This window comes from Mustela nigripes, chromosome 14 (assembly GCF_022355385.1).
Source record: "Mustela nigripes isolate SB6536 chromosome 14, MUSNIG.SB6536, whole genome shotgun sequence".
NCBI classification, from domain to species: domain Eukaryota; kingdom Metazoa; phylum Chordata; class Mammalia; order Carnivora; family Mustelidae; genus Mustela; species Mustela nigripes.
Genome location: NC_081570.1, coordinates 31027271 through 31045659, shown reverse-complemented (window position 1 = coordinate 31045659; position 18389 = coordinate 31027271). Strand labels below are relative to the sequence as shown.

The 18389-nt window shown below is 53.8% G+C and overlaps 1 protein-coding gene across 7 annotated transcripts in view; it reads left to right on the top strand.

The window, feature by feature from the left end:
* RIMS3 (regulating synaptic membrane exocytosis 3) overlaps positions 1–8806 on the top strand; it is a 34638-nt gene extending 25832 nt beyond the window's left edge. For all 7 annotated transcript variants that reach the window (XM_059374298.1, XM_059374303.1, XM_059374301.1 and 4 more), the window contains 5 exons: positions 1098–1239; positions 3543–3655; positions 5984–6085; positions 6422–6561; positions 8314–8806. In XM_059374298.1, coding sequence (XP_059230281.1) covers positions 1098–1239; positions 3543–3655; positions 5984–6085; positions 6422–6561; positions 8314–8526 — 710 coding nt within the window. In that variant the 3' untranslated portion in view covers positions 8527–8806. The remainder of the gene's footprint in view (positions 1–1097; positions 1240–3542; positions 3656–5983; positions 6086–6421; positions 6562–8313) is intronic.
* The last annotated feature ends 9583 nt before the right edge of the window (positions 8807–18389 follow it).

Below are 18389 nucleotides of genomic sequence, written 5' to 3'. Positions count from 1 at the left end.
ACTGGGTGTGGTCCAGAGAGGGGCTGGCCAGCATAATCAGCTCCCCACTCCCCACAGCTTTTGGAGGCTGTGTTGCCGGGCCCCACCCACTCCCAACCTTCCCAGCCCTGTTGGCAATTCCACTCTTAATTTGCCCAGGTGTCTAACCAGTGGCTCCTTCGGCCCAATCCTTATGTGATGTCACTTTCCTCTCTATCAAGCTCTTCAGGCAGTAAAGCTTCAGCAGGGGCAGGCCCTACAAACCTTCAATTCAACCGGTCTAATGCTCCCCCACCCACCCCAGGAGAAGAGGGTGTCTAGGGGGACCTTGCTGCAATGCTGAGGAGGTTGCCATGGAAACCCAGGCAGGATGGTGTGCTGCTGGGAGAGGCAAAGTGCCCCATGTTCCCTGCAAGGCTCAAGGTGGGGGCTGGCGTGAGGGTAGAGGGCCCTCCAGACAAGAGGTACAGAGACATGGAGGGAGCTCTCACCACATGGTTTCTAGGGTTCTTCTGCAGACCTCTTTCTCAAAGCCAAGGTCAGTTCAGGTCAACCTAGTGGTTCCTCTCAGTCTCGTTTCCCTAATGGCCTCTGCACCTCTCCACACACATACCCCTCCACGTTCAGACCCACCTTGAGAATGAGGGTTGGTTTGAGTGTGTCCAGACTTCCCGTGGGGTTTTTTTTTTTTTTTTAATTGGGTCTATGAAGGTATCACAGAGGTGGAGGGTGAGGTCCGGGTGTGATAGGGTTCATGAGGATACCCGGAAGAGGGAAAGCAAATCTGGGAATGCCAGAGAAAGCAACCTTTCCAGAAGAGAAAGGAACATTTACCCATGTGGGGCATGAGTTGGGAAGGTGGCCTTCAGGGAGCCTGGCAGGGATGAGGGTGAGTGCTGCAGGGCTGGGCTCCCCCTGGTGACTCCCTGCCCCACAACCCCATCATCCTGACTCTGCATCCAGTCATCATTCTGGTCTTTGTGCCTGTCACTGTGCAGACTAGCTCAGCAGGGTCCCTGCCTCCAGCCAGAGCCCAAGAAGTGACCTTGGCAGCATTCCCACAGAACCCTCACCCATGATCTGACTTTGTTCACTTTCTATGTTTTTGGGGGTCCCAGAAGGGGCTACCAAGAAGCTGCGCAGCACCATCCGACGGAGCACGGAGACGGGCATCGCTGTGGAGATGCGGAGTCGGGTCACACGCCAGGGCAGCCGGGAGTCAACGGATGGGAGCACCAACAGCAACAGCTCCGAGGGCACGTGCGTGCAGCCCATGCACTGTGGCCCCTTCCTTCCCACATGGTCCTCTAGTCTCAGAACCGGAGGCAGGGTGGGGTGGGGAAATCTTCTGGCTGGTTTTCGGGTCCGGATGTGTGGGTTCCTCTGCATCCCCGCCTTCCCCGGACATCCGCTGCCTGCGCCCCGGTCTTCCTCTTGCTCCGGGCTGCGTTTCCCCATCCAAATACCCCAGTGCCCCTGGGGCGGTTCATCCCGTCTGTGTGTTTCATGCTGCCCACCCCCCAGCACCTACACTGCCCTGCTCCAGAGGAAAGTATGAACCCCAAATCCTTTTTGATCTGAAGCCACTGTTACAGCTCAGGTATGAATGGAGTTCTCACGAGTGGTCTTGCATGGAGCTTAGAGAAGGAGGTTGGAGTGGATCAGTGTTTTTCAGACCGTGGTTGGTGACTCAGGCGGAAGTAAAATCAGTTTAGTGGGTCAAAACTGGCATTAGGGAAAGGAATAGAAATCTCAAACATATCCTGTGGTGTGAGGATGAATTACCTTGCGAACTTTTGTTTTGGTTTTTTAATATAGGGATGCACAGAGGCTTATGATGTTAAATGGATTTTTTCCATTGCATGGGGGTTGGAGTCAAAAATTCAGAAGTCACTGGGTTAGCTATTCCCTCAGTCCCTCCCAAATCTGTGAAGAAGCTGGTTATACGAATAAGATTTTCTGGTTCGGCCTCATCAAGGCCCATGGATTGTAGGGCCCTGAGGCTCTATTATTTAGGATTCTGTGATCTCGCGTCTCATGATTGTGCCCACTCCCATGAATGCAAGTGGCATTTAATGTGCCCCACCGTATGCACGGTGTCACTGGGCACTTCAGATGGCTGTTTCTTACTCTGGGATCTACTGGCCACCATCAGACAAAAACCGGTATCTCATTTAACAATGAGATACTGATCTCCATGTTCCGTGTGGAGAGACTGAGGCCTGGGAGGAGGGTGAGGTATCCTACCCAAGGTCACAGCTGTTCAGTGGTGGCGGAGTCAGGATTTGAATTAAGGCCACTTGACTCTTCAACCTTTGTTCACAACCTTTACATTCTCTAGACCAAGCTCCTAAAATTCTGTGACCTTGAGAGTCCATGACCTTATTTAACCTCCTCAGATCCTGTTTTCCTCAGAGTGTACTCTGGGGCCATTGCTGATGGCCAGTAACAGTGGGTGGGCCTCAGAGCCCCTTCCTGCGGAGTGGAGGCTGGCCTAGCTGGAGAAACTCAGGCCCTTTTCGACAAGCGTATGAAACCTTTCTCCCTGTCTGTTGCTGGCCAAGGAGGACTCAAGACCAAACTTTCCAACTGGGGAGTCATTCTGGGACAGTCTGATCTCTCAGACCAGACACCCCAGCCATCCCAGGAGGTCTCAGAACTTTGGTCCATTGTAGCCGCTGAGCACACCTGGGCCTGTCCTTCCCCATCAGTCCTTTCTCTACTGGCCACCCCCAGAACACGTAGGCTTGAATACACGAGGAGGGGCCCCTTCCCTTGATGTTCCCAGCAACAACATCATAACGGCCATTTTACTGTTTCCTGCTTGTCTGGAACCTTTCCCGCACCAGCTGCCCCAGTCCCCGCTGTAGCTCTGCGAGGTGGGCTTCATCTCTGTTTTGCAGTCAAATCAAGTCTCCTACTTCTCAGAGCCTCTGTGTTCTCATCTGTCAAACAGGCATAGCTCCCGCCGCACAGAATGGCGGGAACGAACATGACCCATGCCGAGCGTTTAGTGGGCCCTGGGCGCCCGGCCAGCTTTGAATCACCGTCAGTGTTGCTTGCTACTGTTTCCAGGCCCCCACAACCAGGGACCACCCACCACCGCTTGCCTTTTCTCTCAACCCTATAATTGTGTTATTTTGGTCTCGGTTGCTGTTTTGGGCACCACCTCACGTTATTGATTTGGATTTCAAACATATGGTCAACTAAACCTCAGTTCTTGGAACTTGCCCCAGGCGTTGAAATTTCTGGCCAGTGTTTCCGGTTCTTGGCATTTATATCCCCTGGGGAGGACAGAGGCGTCCAGCAAGCCCTACCTTCTAAGGGTCACCTTAGAAAACCCTGGTGCTTGAGGATTAGATAACATTATTATGTTATGTTTATTATTTCACAAGCGACATCAGAGCATTTTTCTTTAATGGGCAGAGATGAAGAGTTCTGTTTGTCCCTAGCTAAAGCAGGGAACTCGTGCTATGGAGAGGGGAAACTGAGGCACAGAGGGGCGTGGCCACTGCATCTCACCATCCAGGCCACCTCATGTTCCTCTCTGCATCTTCCTCCAGGTTCATTTTCCCTACTACCCGGCTTGGGGCTGAAAGCCAGTTCAGTGATTTCCTGGATGGGCTGGGACCAGCCCAGATTGTGGGGCGACAGACGTTGGCGACGCCACCGATGGGTGAGTCCTCCTGAGGGCCAAGTGAGTGGGGTGATGGCGGCCATGGCACGGAAGGGGTGGTCTCTGTGGGGGCCCCCGTGTGACATAGTGCTAGCTGCGGAGAGGAGCCCTCACTCTGGATTTTGCACCAGTGAAAAGGAGTCAGCCAGGCCCTCCATGGTCCCTCCTTCTACCCGGAAGACAGGGGTTCCAGCTCAGCTCTGCTGGCTGCCCTGCAGCGGTTTATAGCACGTTCCTGCCTTCGCTGCGTGTGCACACATGCACGTGCACACACACACAGAGTCTCCCATGGCCAGCCCCACGGCCCCCCTGCTTGATGTAAGGTGGTGAACTAGAGGTATCACAGCATTGATGTTCCCCGAGTCTGTGCTACCCCTGACGCTCCATGTGACCTTGGGCAAGTCACTCCCCTTCTTTGAGCCTTTCCGTAACCTAACAACAATTCATCGAGTTCCTATTCGATGCTTTGAATGAAGTGTTTCATTTACTCCTGAGAACTGTGTCTTTTTGGACTTGTTGCTTCTTTTTTTTTTTTTTTTTAAGATTATTTATTTATTTATTTGACAGAGGGAGATCACAAGTAGGCAGAGAGGCAGGCAGAGAGAGAGAGGAGGAAGCAGGCTCCCTGCTGAACAGAGAGCCCGATGCGGGGCTCGATCCCAGGACCCTGAGATCATGACCTGAGCCGAAGGCAGCAGCTTTACCCACTGAGCCACCCAGGCGCCCCTGGACTTGTTGCTTCTAACTGCCTGGCACCTAAAAGCCCTTTAAATAATTTTCTCAGCCCCCTCCCCTGCCACTGCGACCTGTTTCCAGAGTCTCTACTTGGTCCTCTCAGCTGCACTTCTGGCCCCCTCCCCCCTCCCTCCCTCTTTCTTTCTTGCCTCCCTCTCCCCCTCTGTCTTAGATACTGGCCCTTTTGGCTTTAGGGGGCTCCTCCTGGGAACTCGTTTCCCCAGAGATGCCCCCTTGCCTCTCCCCATTCCCCATCAGTCAGACCTGAGCAGTCTGCCTAAGCGTGTGGATTCAGTCCTCATTGGAACAGTGTTTGACCTTTGACCTCACAGCACCCTAGGAAGCCGGGCTCCGGTAGTGGCTTGCTGTGAGCCATGCAGTGGAGCTGGGTTTCTGTCCCAGGCCAGTTCTCATCCCACTGCACTGCTCCCTTGTCCTCAGATGTGTTTTCACAGGAGCCTTTGTCCACAGGGACCCTCAGAGAGGGTGAGCACTAGCTCTCCTCTGGCTCTAGGGTAGGATTTGGCTAATTCCCAGCCCTTGCTCACAGGCTCCCAAGGGCCTGGGGTGTCTACTTTTCACAGCCCTAGGCCCAGCCAGGGTCTGGGAGGCAGTTAGAGGAGTCACCCACCTTCAGGAGGCTTTTGTGCCTTCCCAGCCTGGAACACTTGCGTGTGATGCCTCCTGGTGTCTAGAAGTGGGAAGGACAGGCTTGCCTTTGCTTGTCTCCTCTCGTTAGGAATGTTAATAGTGAGACCTCCCCCTTCCCTCAAGCACGGGGAGATCGGAAATAGCTAGAAGGGAGGGTGATGACATCCAGGATGTTTCCTGAAAGTAATAAATCCCCATCCTCCCAAGTATGCAAATATAAACAATTGCATGATAGCTCAGAGTATCTAAAATGGGTGGCTGAACCCAAAGTCTGGCCAATTCTAATTTCTCTGCATCAGGCTTATGATTCTGCATTCCTTTGAAGGATGCTCCAAATGACTAATGCATAATTTCAAATTCCACTAACCGATGTTGAACAAAGCTGAGAGTTCTAGAAATAACTTGACATGACTTCATACAGAACTTGCCTCAGCGAGGTAATCGCTGGTGGGAGCACAGTGAGGACTTCCCAGTTCTCTGTTCCCAGGAAATCTGGGCTTCCCTGCATCCTTTGGCCAGGGTGTGAACAGGCCCGCGTTCCCAGGCAGTGCCTCCTGTCCCGCACAGGCTCCTATCTCAGCATCTCTTCGAACTGATAGTCTGTAAATATTTGGGGAGTGGCCGAGGGCCACTATTCTGCTGAGTAAGAGAGGAGCCCCCCAGTTAATCAGACTTAAACCTGGGAGTTTGGCAGCTATCCGCTGCTATCCAAGCATGCCCCCTGAGGGTCATGCCCCCCCGCCCTTGCCCCAGGGTACCTATCAAAGGATTTCTCAGCTGCTTTCAAGTGGCCTCTGGAGAGCAATTCTGGCGCCAGCAATGTGCACACATTGTGCCCTTTCCAGCAGCATAGCGCCCTCTGCAGACTTCTCTCAGCACAGCAGCTGGCCGGCCTGCCCCTGGCTCTGCCTCCGCCTGGACTGTCCCTCTTCTCCCTTGCAGGGGACGTGCACATTGCCATCATAGACCGGAGTGGCCAGCTGGAGGTGGAAGTGATTGAGGCTCGAGGCCTGACCCCCAAACCAGGCTCCAAATCCCTCCCAGGTGAGGCTTTCGGATATGGGGGTCCTGCTGGGCAGGGGTATGCAACTGAGCTCTGGGTCTAGCACGTCCTTGGCTGCCCCTTGGTCTAGATCAGTATTCTTGACCCTGGAGTCACGGCTTACCTGGAAGGCCAGCAGACAGCGTTGTGGGGGTGAGGGGCGGGCAGCAGGGAGGTTGGATGAGTCAGTGTTTTGAGTTCGTCTTTTCTACTGCTGTCCACTCAGCTCATCCCACACAGCTTGCTCACCTCCAGGAGCAGCTGGATGTTAGGGGATGGAGCAGACCATAGCAGTCTCTCCTGGACCCCTCCCCAGCATGCTTTTTCCAATCCCTCAGCCACCTATATCAAGGTTTACCTGCTTGAAAACGGGGCCTGCTTGGCCAAAAAGAAGACTAAGGTGGCCAAGAAGACCTGTGATCCCCTGTACCAGCAGGCTCTGCTCTTCGATGAGGGGCCCCAGGGCAAGGTGCTGCAGGTGAGTTCTATGGGCGCCCCTGGGACAGGGCGACTTCCCAGGACTGCAAGTTATATATATTTTTTAAAGATATTATTTGTTTATTTGACAGATAGAGATCACAAGTAGGCAGAGAGGCAGGCAGAGAGAGAGAGGAGGAAGCAAGCTCCCCGCTGAGCAGAGAGCCCGATGTGGGGCTTGATCCCAGGACCCTGAGATCATGACCCGAGCCGAAGGCAGAGGATTAATCCACTGAGCCACCCAGGCGCCCCTGCAAATTATAATTTAATATCTCTTTTGTGTAGGATGTGTCCTGGGTCATGTCCTGGGCATGGTACCAGGTGCATCAATGCGCATGACCTGTTTGTTTTCACAGCCCAGTCAGGGGTCTTTGCCCCTGGTTGATTCGCAGTTCAGGGGTTCAGGGTTCAGTTCAAGTCTGCTGCTCCCCCGCTCTACCCCCAGGGTACACAGTGGGTAGGTAGAAGCAGCATTTGACCACTGCCTTCTCTTTCTGCCTGATGCTTATTGCGTATCAGCTCCGTGCCAGGCTCTGGGCAAAGGGCTTTTTAATCCTGACCTCCTTGCGTCCTCTACATGATGCTGCGATGTAGGTATGATTCCCCCCATCTTGCAGTCTCAGGGGAAGTGACTCGCTTGAGGTTTCACCAAGCGACGTGCAAAGCCAAGAAGACCCTGGCCAAGGTGATGCCACCCCAACTCTGAGAGAGGGCAGTGGCCTTCGTGATTGTTTGGGGAGGGAGGGATCATCACGCCCATTCACAGATGAAGCAGCTGAGGGGCTTAGCCAGAGGCTAAGTGGGGGCTGGCGTCTGGGTTCAGTCCCGGGTTCAAGGTTTGGCTCCATTGCGGTCTGTGGACGGTATACTGTGAAGTGTAAATGAGAGACGCACGTGGAGGGCCTCACCGAGTGCCTGGCCCTAAGACAGTGGCTCTCTGGGTTTTAGCCGTGGTAGTGGCTGGTGGCCTCACCTGAGGACACATGGAGGAGACCCCTGAGCCGGGGCTGTGTGGGCTGTGTGACTACTCATCCAGGGCTGTTCCTCTGGGCTGGGGTCCTTGTGTGGCAAGGGCCCTTGGGGTCCTAAATGGCCAGGACTGCAGAACTCTAGGGTTCTGTGGGAGCAGGGAGGATCCTGGGTGTCTGTTTTCCTATATATATATATATTCTGATTCCATTTCGAGAAAAGGATCCACTGACAAAAATACAAGTTTGAAAATCACCGAGCTAATCTCTTCCCCTCTTCCGTTTTCTGGATGGGAACGCTGAGGTTCAGTGAGGGCCAGGGGTCTCCCCCAGCTCCGCTGTGAGCCAGCAGCAGACTAGGAGCTTTGACTCAGGTCCCGGACCCTCAGTCTGTTCCTAAATGGTGAAGGCTGTCATCTGAGATGCTGGGAGGCTCTGGAAGTCAGACCCACGTTCCATTCCCAGCTCTGCCACCAATTACTGTGTATCTTGGCGTTAGTTAATTAACCTCTTTGAGAGGTCATTTCCTCTTTGTTGAAATGATAATACACAGCACCTTTACCTAGATGGCTGTAACAGTTGAGATAATGGAGAGAAGTCCGTATGTTGGAGCCTGGCACGCCTTAAGTGCTCCGTAAGCTGTTGACCCCAAATCAGTCTTAGTTCCGGCTCTCTCTGCCTCATCTGTGCTCTGATGAGACTTGTAGGTTCCTGGGCCCACTACTGAGCCGTGGAGTCAGGGAGTTGGCTCAGCGCCCCGTCTCCTGCCCCTCCCTCCCCGGCAGGTGATCGTCTGGGGAGACTACGGCCGCATGGACCACAAATGCTTCATGGGCATGGCCCAGATCATGCTGGACGAGCTGGACCTGACCGCCGCGGTCACCGGCTGGTACAAACTCTTCCCCACGTCCTCAGTGGCAGACTCTACACTTGGATCCCTCACCAGGCGCCTGTCCCAGTCCTCCCTGGAGAGTGCCACCAGCCCCTCGTGCTCCTAAGGACCTCCGAAGAGGCCGGGGATATAGTGTGGGAAGGGGTGCCTCACGGCACTCCCCTCCCCTGTACATAGTCTTTGTGTCTTTCTGGACCCTTGCCCTGCTGCATGCCTTTTGGCTACTGGGCCCGTCCCAGCTGGCAGTGGAGACCGTAGTATGTGTGTGTGTGCGTGTGTTTGTGTGTGTGTGTGTGTCTGTGTGTGTGTGTCTGTGTGCGACCATGTTTTATCCGTTCACCTGTCTGGGTACGGTCAGTCCTGGTGACTACATGAGCTAAAATCCACATCTCTCTGTGTCTCGTTGAAAAGAAACCCAAAGGAGTGTTGTGTGGATGTGGATCCCTGAGTCCAGGGGCAGAAGCGGGGGATGTGGCCGCCGATCCCCCCTGCCTGGTCCTGTGCCCAGGGCAGAGTCCACTTGTCCCTGTCAGGGCTGCCTCTTAGTGGTCCCTACTTTGTTCTCTGCCTTGTCCTGTGTCCCACTTGTGCTTCTCTCAGCACCGCAGCTCTTTTTTGAGGAATGTACCCACTGCAGCTGGCCACACTGAGGCCCCTCGGGGATCCTCCTCCCTACCCAGCGCTCTGGCAGCTCTTCCCACCGAATGCACCTGCAGCCTGGAGCATGCTTACCTAGGGCCTTGGCTGGGGGCCGGGCGAGCAGACCGTGCCTGGGAAGCTGGGGGCTTGGAGATCACCTCCTCGCTTCAGCAGCACACGGCTAGGAAGACTTAGTTCCCAGGGCGGCTGACCGGGCCCCTTAGAGGGAAGTGCAGGCACCTCCCTTTAGCATCGTTCTCCACCTCCTGCCTTCCTCTGAGCCTCCTTGCTTCCAACATGCCGAAGGAGCTCTCCCAGTGGATCCCAGGAGGTGTGGACTTGGAGGGTCTTGACGCCCTGGAGGCTGGCCTCAGGGGGAAGGTACTCTGCCAAAGCAGATGGTTCCTGGAGGTTCCTGTGTGTTCTCCAGGCCCTGGGGGTGGCCTTGTCCTCCTGGGGTGCATCCTGGTGGGGCCTGGCTTGTGGAGGAAGCGCTGGGGTTGGGGCTGTTTCTGGAATGAGGAGGGCTGGGGCTCCCCTTGTCTGTGCCACTGTTGAGACTCCTGTCTGACCTTTGGGGATTAGCTGCATGAGGCTGACCATTTGGGTCTCTCTTTGTTTGCTCATTTCCAGACCAGGGTCCCTGTCTGGGAGCTCAGACTCACCTGGGCTCCAGCTTCGCAGCCTCACGGATAGCCTGGCTCTGGACTCAGCTAGCCTGCCACAGTCACCAGCTCTGTACAAGCAATACTTTCCCCTCTCGGCCTCCCAGCCTCCATGCGCCCCGCAGCTGCCCTCTGGAGAGTGGCCCGGCCTGCTCTTTGCACCTCACCCGCCTCTGCTTTCTTTCTGCCCTTGTCTGGTTGGAGCCTCCCAAAGTCCCTCAAACCCTGACTACATAGGACAGCTGGGCCCTGTGTGGGCGAGGCTACCAGGGCCTGGACCCATGAGATGTCTGCTGGGAATGCCCAGATCTGTCCTCTCCCTCCTCAGGTCTGGGGCAAAAGGTGAGAGGTTGCCCAGGGGGTACACACGGCCGCCCTTTGGTCTGTGTCTGGTGGGGAGGAAAGAGGTGGCAGGAGGGCATCAGGGTATGGAGAAGACCGCCCCTCTGCCTCTTCCCCAGACGTCAGCCCCAAGCGCTGCGTGACTCTGACCCACATGCCCAAGGTGGGGGAGGGGGCTACCCAGCTGAGCAGTGAGGCGGTCTCAGGACCTGAGTGCTTGGACTCCATTCATAACCAAAGCCGGACAGATGGGCCTAGAGGCAGATTCTGAGCGGAGAGGGAGGAGGTTCTCCGGAGATAAAGGCATCTCCACCCAAAGGGCCTCCTTTCCTGGTAGGGACCCACATCAGGTCGAAGCCAGAGCCTGGTAACCTCCCTCCCAGGAAAACCCCATTGGTCCTGCCCACCAATGGAAAATGGGTAAGGGCAGTAAGAAATGAACCAAATGGGCTCCTGGCTTCTACCAGAGCCTCCATTCTTGTCTTATCACAGATGAAGACTGTTGTGGGCGTAGGGAGAGGGAGGAGGCAGCTGGGTCGGCTTTTCTCTTCAGGCAGAAATTCTCTCCGGTTGTCGGGATTGGGTAATGCGCGCCTAGCTCATGTTTCTAAAAATAAGGCAAAGGGCTCTGTACTCTTTGACCCTAGGGTGGGGAGAGGGAGGAAACGCGCTCACAAAAGGGTATTTTCTGTCTGGTCTGTGAGGTGTTCACCTCTCCCGAACAGTCACCCTCAGGATGGCGTGAACTTCGTCTGCACTTCTGGAATGGTGGGGTTAGTAAAGAGTCCTAGGATCGCGTAGACACCTGCTGATGCAGTCCCAAGTGGCTCTACCAAGACCGTGCAGCCACCCCCCCCCCCCCCCCCAGCGGGGACGGAGGCCAGCAGGGGGGGGGATCACCCCCCTCCCTTGAGGGGTCCAGGAAGACAGAGAAGGTGAAGAGCCGCCTCTGGGTCGCTGTTGGCCACAGTCCCCTCGCCTTGGGGGGCAGGTTAGCGCGCAGAAGGTCCAGCCGGAGCTGAGGCCTGACCTGTTGGTAACTTGCGCTGACCTGGCTGCGGTCCCTAGCCGCCAGACCTGCCCAGGAGCTGGGCCCCTCCTACCCCACCTCTCCTATGGGAAGTAATTCCCCCCCCAGGTTGACCTTAGGGAATTATCCTCTTTCACCCTCTGCACCAATCAGTTACGAATCCCCACCTGGATTCCCCCCCCCCCCCATATGGTGAGGTCATGTGAGGCTGATGTGCGCATGTGACTGTGAATGGCTGGGTTTCAGTGTCTGTTCCTCATCCTCCTTGATACAGGGGCTTGTCTGAAGCCGGTTGGGAGCTAGCCTGTTCCGGGAGAGGCGGGGGCACAGTGTGCCGCCTGGCCTTCCCTGGGGCGGGGAGCACCTTTGAAGAGGGGAGGGTGGGGGAAAGAGGGAACACGGTCCCCCCCACCCCCCCAAGAGTGCTCCCTCACCTGGGAACCCTGCTTGGCCAGGTACAGCGTCCTGGCTCTGCAGGCCCGCTTCCCCCAGGTGAGACCCAGAGCGGAGGACAGGACGGGGCCCTTTGCCATACCCTGTCCTCTGCCGGGGCAGGTTCGTGGAGGATGCGGCGGAGATGGGGGCGGCCCTGCAGCAGCGTCGGGCTTGTGGGCAGGAACCGTGAGGGATGATTCAGAGCATCTGTCTTCACGTTTCTGCTGCTCAGCGCGTCCCACTTCCCTCACAGACTCCTTCCCTACGGGGATGTCTGAGGGCCTTTGCTATGAATCAGCCTCCGGTAAATGGGGCCAAGTCTAGGTTGGACAAGAGGGATTTGATCCTTCAGGGAAAAACCAGCTCCAAAACTCCTCCCTAATCCCATCTCTTCCACCTCCCAGTTCTCCCCCCAAAAGGAGCCGAGCCTCCCTGGGAGGCTTTCCCCCCAGCATGCCAGCATTCCAGGGGGACGAGATGAGGCAGAGCCCAGGGGCTCCAGAAAGAGGGGCACCCAGGGAGCTCTTTGCTTGTGAGATCACTGGTTCTCCCAGGGGCATGACCCCCACCAGGGCAAGCATGCCCGAGCTCTTTACTGCCAGCCTGGAGGAGAGCGGCCCCCTCCCCCCTTAGAGACAATAGAGACCCCCAAGGGTACGTCTCTGGAAACGAAATGTAGCACAATCTTCGACTGTGGGACCAGGAACCCTGACGTACCACCAGGGTTCTCGAGCCACATCCTGCTGCCCCGGAGGCTCCCCGATGCCTCCGATTCCCTTTCCTCCTTGGCCCAGAAAGCAGCAGAGCTTCACGAAGGCCGCTCTTCTGTTTCTCTGATTGCTTCCTGCACTGTGCAAACTCTGTGCAAGAAACGGCTGCCTTTGCTTGATGAAGTCGACGAGGCGCCCCTGCCTGGCCGGAGGGAGGGGGCGCGCCGTCCAGGCCCGGGTGGGCCCGCGCGGCATTTCTGCGGGGCCAGCGGGCGTTGGCGGCGAGGAGATGGAAAAGAAGAGGCCTGCCTCCCTTGCCGGCTCCTCCCTTCGTGTCCCTCTCCTCCCGGGCAGTTTTCTTCTCCCCGATCCTGACACGGAAAGAGGCTCGTGAACACGCTGCTTCCCGTCCTGGATTCTCTTTCATCGCACGCAGAGGGAGGGGACGGGCGTGTCTCCCCTGCCTCCTTCCTCCAGTCTGCTTTTCACTCAGGTCAGAAGAGGATGGGGCAAAACCAAACACTCCTGACAGGAAGGCAGGGGAGCCCTGCCCAGTCAGGGGAGGCCTGGTGGCGCCTGGCGGAGGGGCAGCGGGCTGGTCTGGCTGGGAACGGCTGATTTTGAGAGTGCCTGAGCATCTCAGAGCAATGTCGGTGATGCCAAAGAGAGCAACTTGGTCTCCCCGGGCGCCAGCTCTGCTGGTGAGGTCGCACAGATGCGGCCTCGGGTGTTGGCATGCCTGATGGCGGGACCTTGTTCTCTGACAAAGGGCTTAATCTTTCCATGTAGCAAAGCAACTCCTTCTCCCCCCCACCCCCACCCCAATCCCGAGCTCGGGCTTTTGTGGGCCCAGCCTGGCTGTGCCTGTGAGGAAAACCACACCAGTAAGAGAAACTGAAATCTGTCAGGGGCCTAGACTAGCTTGGGGCGAGGGCTTGTTGAGAAAAGTGCGTTACTGCTCTGGAGGAACCTTCCAGGGCTCTAGTTGGAAACTTAGTCAGTAAGGCCCAGAGGCCAGAGTTCACACCGATGTCAGGAAGGGTCTCTGGGACTGGGTTCCAGAGGGTTTGGCTAAAGAAATGGGCCCTGAGAATCCAGGGGTCACAGAGCATCTGTCCCCCGCCTCACCCCACCCCCTGAATTGATGGCCTGGACAGCTGATTACAGGGCATCAAACAAAGGTGGTTCTATATAGTTTTGTCCCAAATCATGACCTTGTACAAGACTCCTCACTTGTCTGGGCCTCAGCTTCTTCATCTGCAAAGTCAGCATTTGCTAGTGGTTCCATGGTTCCCTCCAGGCCTTAAAGTCTGATCTGGAGCCGAGGAGGGTTTCCAGCCTGGTACGCCTGGGTCCAAGGGCTGGTTTCGTCCGGCCCCTGGTACCCCGACCGGATGTAGGTCCTCATCCGTCCAAGCCCAGATGCTGCCTCTGACAGGAACTCGGAATCCTAACAGACTCTGCTTCCACCTCCTCGTGGTTTGCTCTCCCTCCTTTCTTCTTGTGTAACGACTGGAAACACTTAAGGGTTGTCTACAATGGACACTTTTCAAGGGGCTGGTGTGATGTGACCACCTCAGCCGCAGCCTGCGTAGGTCAGTACCCCCACCGGCAGATGAGACTGGGTCCATCCTCCTCTCTGCTTCTCGAATGACATCTGAGGATGTTGAAGGCAATGCTCTCTGATGGGAGGAGAGAGGGCACTCCTTCCCCATCAAAGTATTTTGCTTCTCGAAACCACTCCTCTCTCCAGAATCTCTCAGCAGACCTCACCTCAGGCAGAGTGGCTGCCTCCTTAGGAAAAGTTGGCCTGATTATTCTATCCACTCCTTTAGGATGTAAACTCACAGGAGGCAGGAACCCCTTTTTTAGAATTTCCAAATGCATCCTGCAAAGAAAGAGATAGCTGATAGGGACTGACAAGCACACTGTTTAGATAAGAAGCAATTAGCCTTTTATATCTGCGCTCTCTACATTTTCTATGTGCAGCATCTTTCCAAACTTGCTGTGGCTCCTAGGTGGCAGGTGGACGGCTGGGGAGGACTGCCGGCTGTTTCCGACAACATTCTTGCCAATTCCCTCGAGGAGAAAATTCTTCACATGGCTTCTGCATGTACAATATTTGGGCAGCAAAAAAAAAAAAAAAAAAAAAAAAAAAAAAAAATTAAAGTCAGTTTGAAAATGGTTTCTTGTGTTGCTTTCTGAAGATGGTTCTTAATTCTAAGGAGAGAGAAAACAGGGTTCCAGGTGACTAAAACCAGGAGGAGGAGGAGGACACCAAGGCACAAAGGCAGGAAAGGGCAGGACATCTCAGGAAAAGGCCTCAGAAAGGTCTGACCAGAGCCTCCGGGTCCTACGCAGGGACTCTGTTGCCACACTGATGTGCATGGGCTGTGGAATCTGATGGGGCCAGGTGGCTTCCCAGCTGTCCCACAGTTCCTGCTTCCAGGCCCTCGAAGCCTTCTATTCCCACGGACTCCACAAGGAATGCCCAGTGTCAAACAGAAGGGAAGGTAAGATGGAGCTAAGGCCATCGCTTTTGACCCCTCATGGGTTTCTTCCGGAGAGCTCAGGTCCGGGAGCTCTTGGGCAGTCTTGTTTACTTACATCAGCCACACCTGACACAAGCAGTAAACATGCAGTTGACCTCCAGTGCTGTGAACTCCAGCAGTCCTAGACCCCTGGGGCACCCCTTCCTCTCCCTGTCTCAGGGACGGCCAGAGAGGTATGTTAACATTTAATCACTTCTGGGCAGTGCCCTTGTCCTAGGTCTGGGTCTGCAGGGACAGAAGATAGATAAAGGAAGTGTCCCAATGTCACATGCTTGCCAGGGGAAGGCTGGCATCCTCTTCCCCAAGGGTCCCCCAGTACTTGGGCTCTAGCTCTTGGCCTTTCAGTGTCAGGGGTACCCTCTCTTGAGAGAGGCTTATGAAACCAGACTCGCTCTGTGAGCTCTAATGTTTCCCAGGTTTCTGTCTTTTACTTTTCCACTCTGCTCTCTGGATTATCTGGGTGGGGCCAGTTGAATCACTTGGGTCTTTAAAAGAGGAAAAGTTTTCTCGGCTCTTGTCAAAGCGAGATATGATTGGAGAAGAATGGCCAGACAGATGCAGAGTGAGAGAAGTTAAAGACTAAATATATGGAGGGTAAATCATACCATGTTCATGCATTGAAAGACCCAATATTGTGAAGATGTCAATTCTCCCCACATTTATCGCTAGACTCATTGTACATTCGGTAAAAATCCCAACAGGCTTTCTGGAGAAATTGACATGCTGATGCTAAAATTTATTGGAAATGCAAAAGAACTTGCATAGCTAAAGCAATTCTAAAAAATAAGAGCCAAGTTGGAAGAGTTATGTTACCTGACTGTAAGGCTTACTATGAAGTAACAACAGTATTGGCATAAGGACAGACCCATAGACCAGTGGAACAGAACAGTGTACAAAAACAGACTTACACACCGCCAACTGACTTTTGACAAAGGTGCCCGAGTGATTAAAAAATCTTTTCGGGGCACCTGGGTAGCTCAGTGGGTTAAAGCCTCTGCCTTCGGCTCAGGTCATGACCTCAGGGTCCCGGGATTGAGCCCCACATCGGGCTCTCTGCTCGGTGGGGAGCCTGCTTCCTCCTCTCTCTCTGCCTACTTGTGATCTCTATCTGTCAAATAAATAAATAAAATCTTTAAAAAAATATATTTTCAACAAATGGTGCTTCAACAACTGGATAATTTGAATGGAAAAATACAAACCTTGACCCTTACTTCTCGTTATACACATTATACACAAAACTAACTCAAAGTGGGTCATAGACCTAAATATAAAAGTTAAAATTATAAAACTCCTAGAAGAAAATGTAGAGAAAAACGTCTTCACAACTTTATGGTAAGCAGTAGTTTCTTAGAACATGAAAAACAGTAACCTTGAAATAAAAAGATAAATTGGACTTCATCCAAACTGAAACCTCTTGGAAAGATACCATTAAGGTGCCATTGGGTGGCTTAGTGGGTTGGGCCTCTGCCTTCGGCTCAGGTCATGATCTCAGGGTCCTGGGATGGAGCCTACTTCCCCCCCACCTCCCATCTGCCTCTCTGCCTACTAGTGATCTCTCTCTGTCAAATAAATAAATAAAATCTTAAAAAAAAAAAGATACCATTAAGACTCCTAATAAGATGACAACTTGGTAAGAGAACCAGAGGAAAAATGAGCAAAAGGTTGGAACAGATGCATCACAAAAGAAGATACACAGATTGCCAACTGGCATATGAAAAGACATTCACTCGTCACCATAATTCATCAGGGAGCTGAACACCCAGTAGAACAGCTCAGATTAAAGACTGACAGTGTCAAGTGCTGGCAGGGTTGGGAGCAGCATCTTGGCTGGAAATGCAAAATGGTACAACCAGTCTGGAAAATGGTTTGGCAATTTCTTCTAAATTTCTTATATGCTCACCATGTGACCCAGCAATTCCACTTCTAAGTGTTTATCAGGAAAAATGACAACATATGGCCATCGAAAGACAAAAATGTTCATGGCAGCTTTATTCATAATACCCAAAACTTTGAAACAATACAAATGTCTAACATATCTCTCAGGGGCCCATCCAAATATGGAAACCATACGGTCAAGTGAACAAGGAAAATTAAATTTTAAAAATTATCTCAGCAGTTGGAGTAACCCTAGAGAGCTCTACAGAGTATATTCTAAGGCAGAAGAAGAGTATCCAAGGAGGAAACAAATTGGAAGGGGCCCTCTCCCAAGCTGGTAGTCAAACCTTGAAAAATGTGTCAGGCGTGGCCCTCGGTCTCCAGATCAGTAGCAAACATCCCTCTGGGGCACTGGCGGCAGAGACTAGCAGCGACTGTGCCCTGGGGGAGTCCGAGTTGGGAACCTACTGGCAGACAGAGTGGTGAAGGCCTGGGATGCATGGACCCGTGTCTGGAGGACCACCAGCAATACAGGGGACTCAGTGTCCTGCTCACCAGCAGGGCGTGTGACACAGGAGGTTTGTTATTATGTACAATAATAAGCTCCCCTCCATGATGGGAGGGTGTAGCAAGGTGAGCACTGGGCTAGACTGGAGGCTGTGGGCTTACAGGCATTGTGTGCTCTGGATGCCGAGCTGGGGCAGTGCAGTGGATGTCCCCATGCATTCCTCTCTGCAGCAGTCTCAGAGCAGAAGCGAACAGAAGCGACGGGAGCCAGGGAAGGCAGCTTCCTCCTGCAGTGTCCCTCCAGCGCCATCTACTGACACAGTTCGGTATCGCTCTCGCGGCCACGGAGAATTGCTTCAAGGGGCTAGCCCGCTCTCCCAGAGCAGGTAATGATGTTTGGAGTTTGGAGTTGTGAGGCAGTAGACTGAAAACGGTCATACCTAGCAACGAAGGCAATGGAAAAACAATTTGGTATATAAATATAATGGGATCCCACTTAGCACTAAATAGAACGATCTACTGATACAAAACAACATGGACGGGTGGCGGAAACAACATCCTTGAAAGGAAGAAACCAGACACGGAAGGGTAAATGCAGTTATATGAAATTCTAGCCCACACAAGAATAGCCGATAAGGACAAAAAGGGCAATCCGTGTTTCCTGAGGATTTGGGGTGGGTGGTATTGACTGCCAAAGATCACAGAGACCACATCTAGATGTGGTCGTGGCTACGTGGGCATATATATATAGCAATGCTACTTTGCAAATTCCAGGGTAAGAGCCATCTGAGACCACAGCTTCCCTCCTTTGGCAAGAGGTGCATTCTCAGGCTGGGAAGGCCTTTGTGGTCAGAGAGGATTATTCTGGGTGTTGCTGGGATACAGATGAGAAGGTGCACCTGGAAGGAAGTTACCCAGGAAACTCCAGCCATGGTCTCTCTGAGGGTAGGCGCCCGTATTCTTCTCCAGCTCGGCCATCACCAGTCCTGCATCTTCACGGTTTGGCCATAGATTCAGGTAACATAAGAGGATAATTACAAAGGGGGGGGGTGCCCTTCAAGACTGGCCAACCAATAAGACAGGGATAAGGGACACAGGAAAAGCAACCTGCCCAAGGAAAAAGGAACTTACTAAAGATCCCGGTAGCTGCTGAAAGTGTGAGGCTTTATGGTCTAGAACAGTAACTACTGAAATTGGTAATACTAATAATTAGA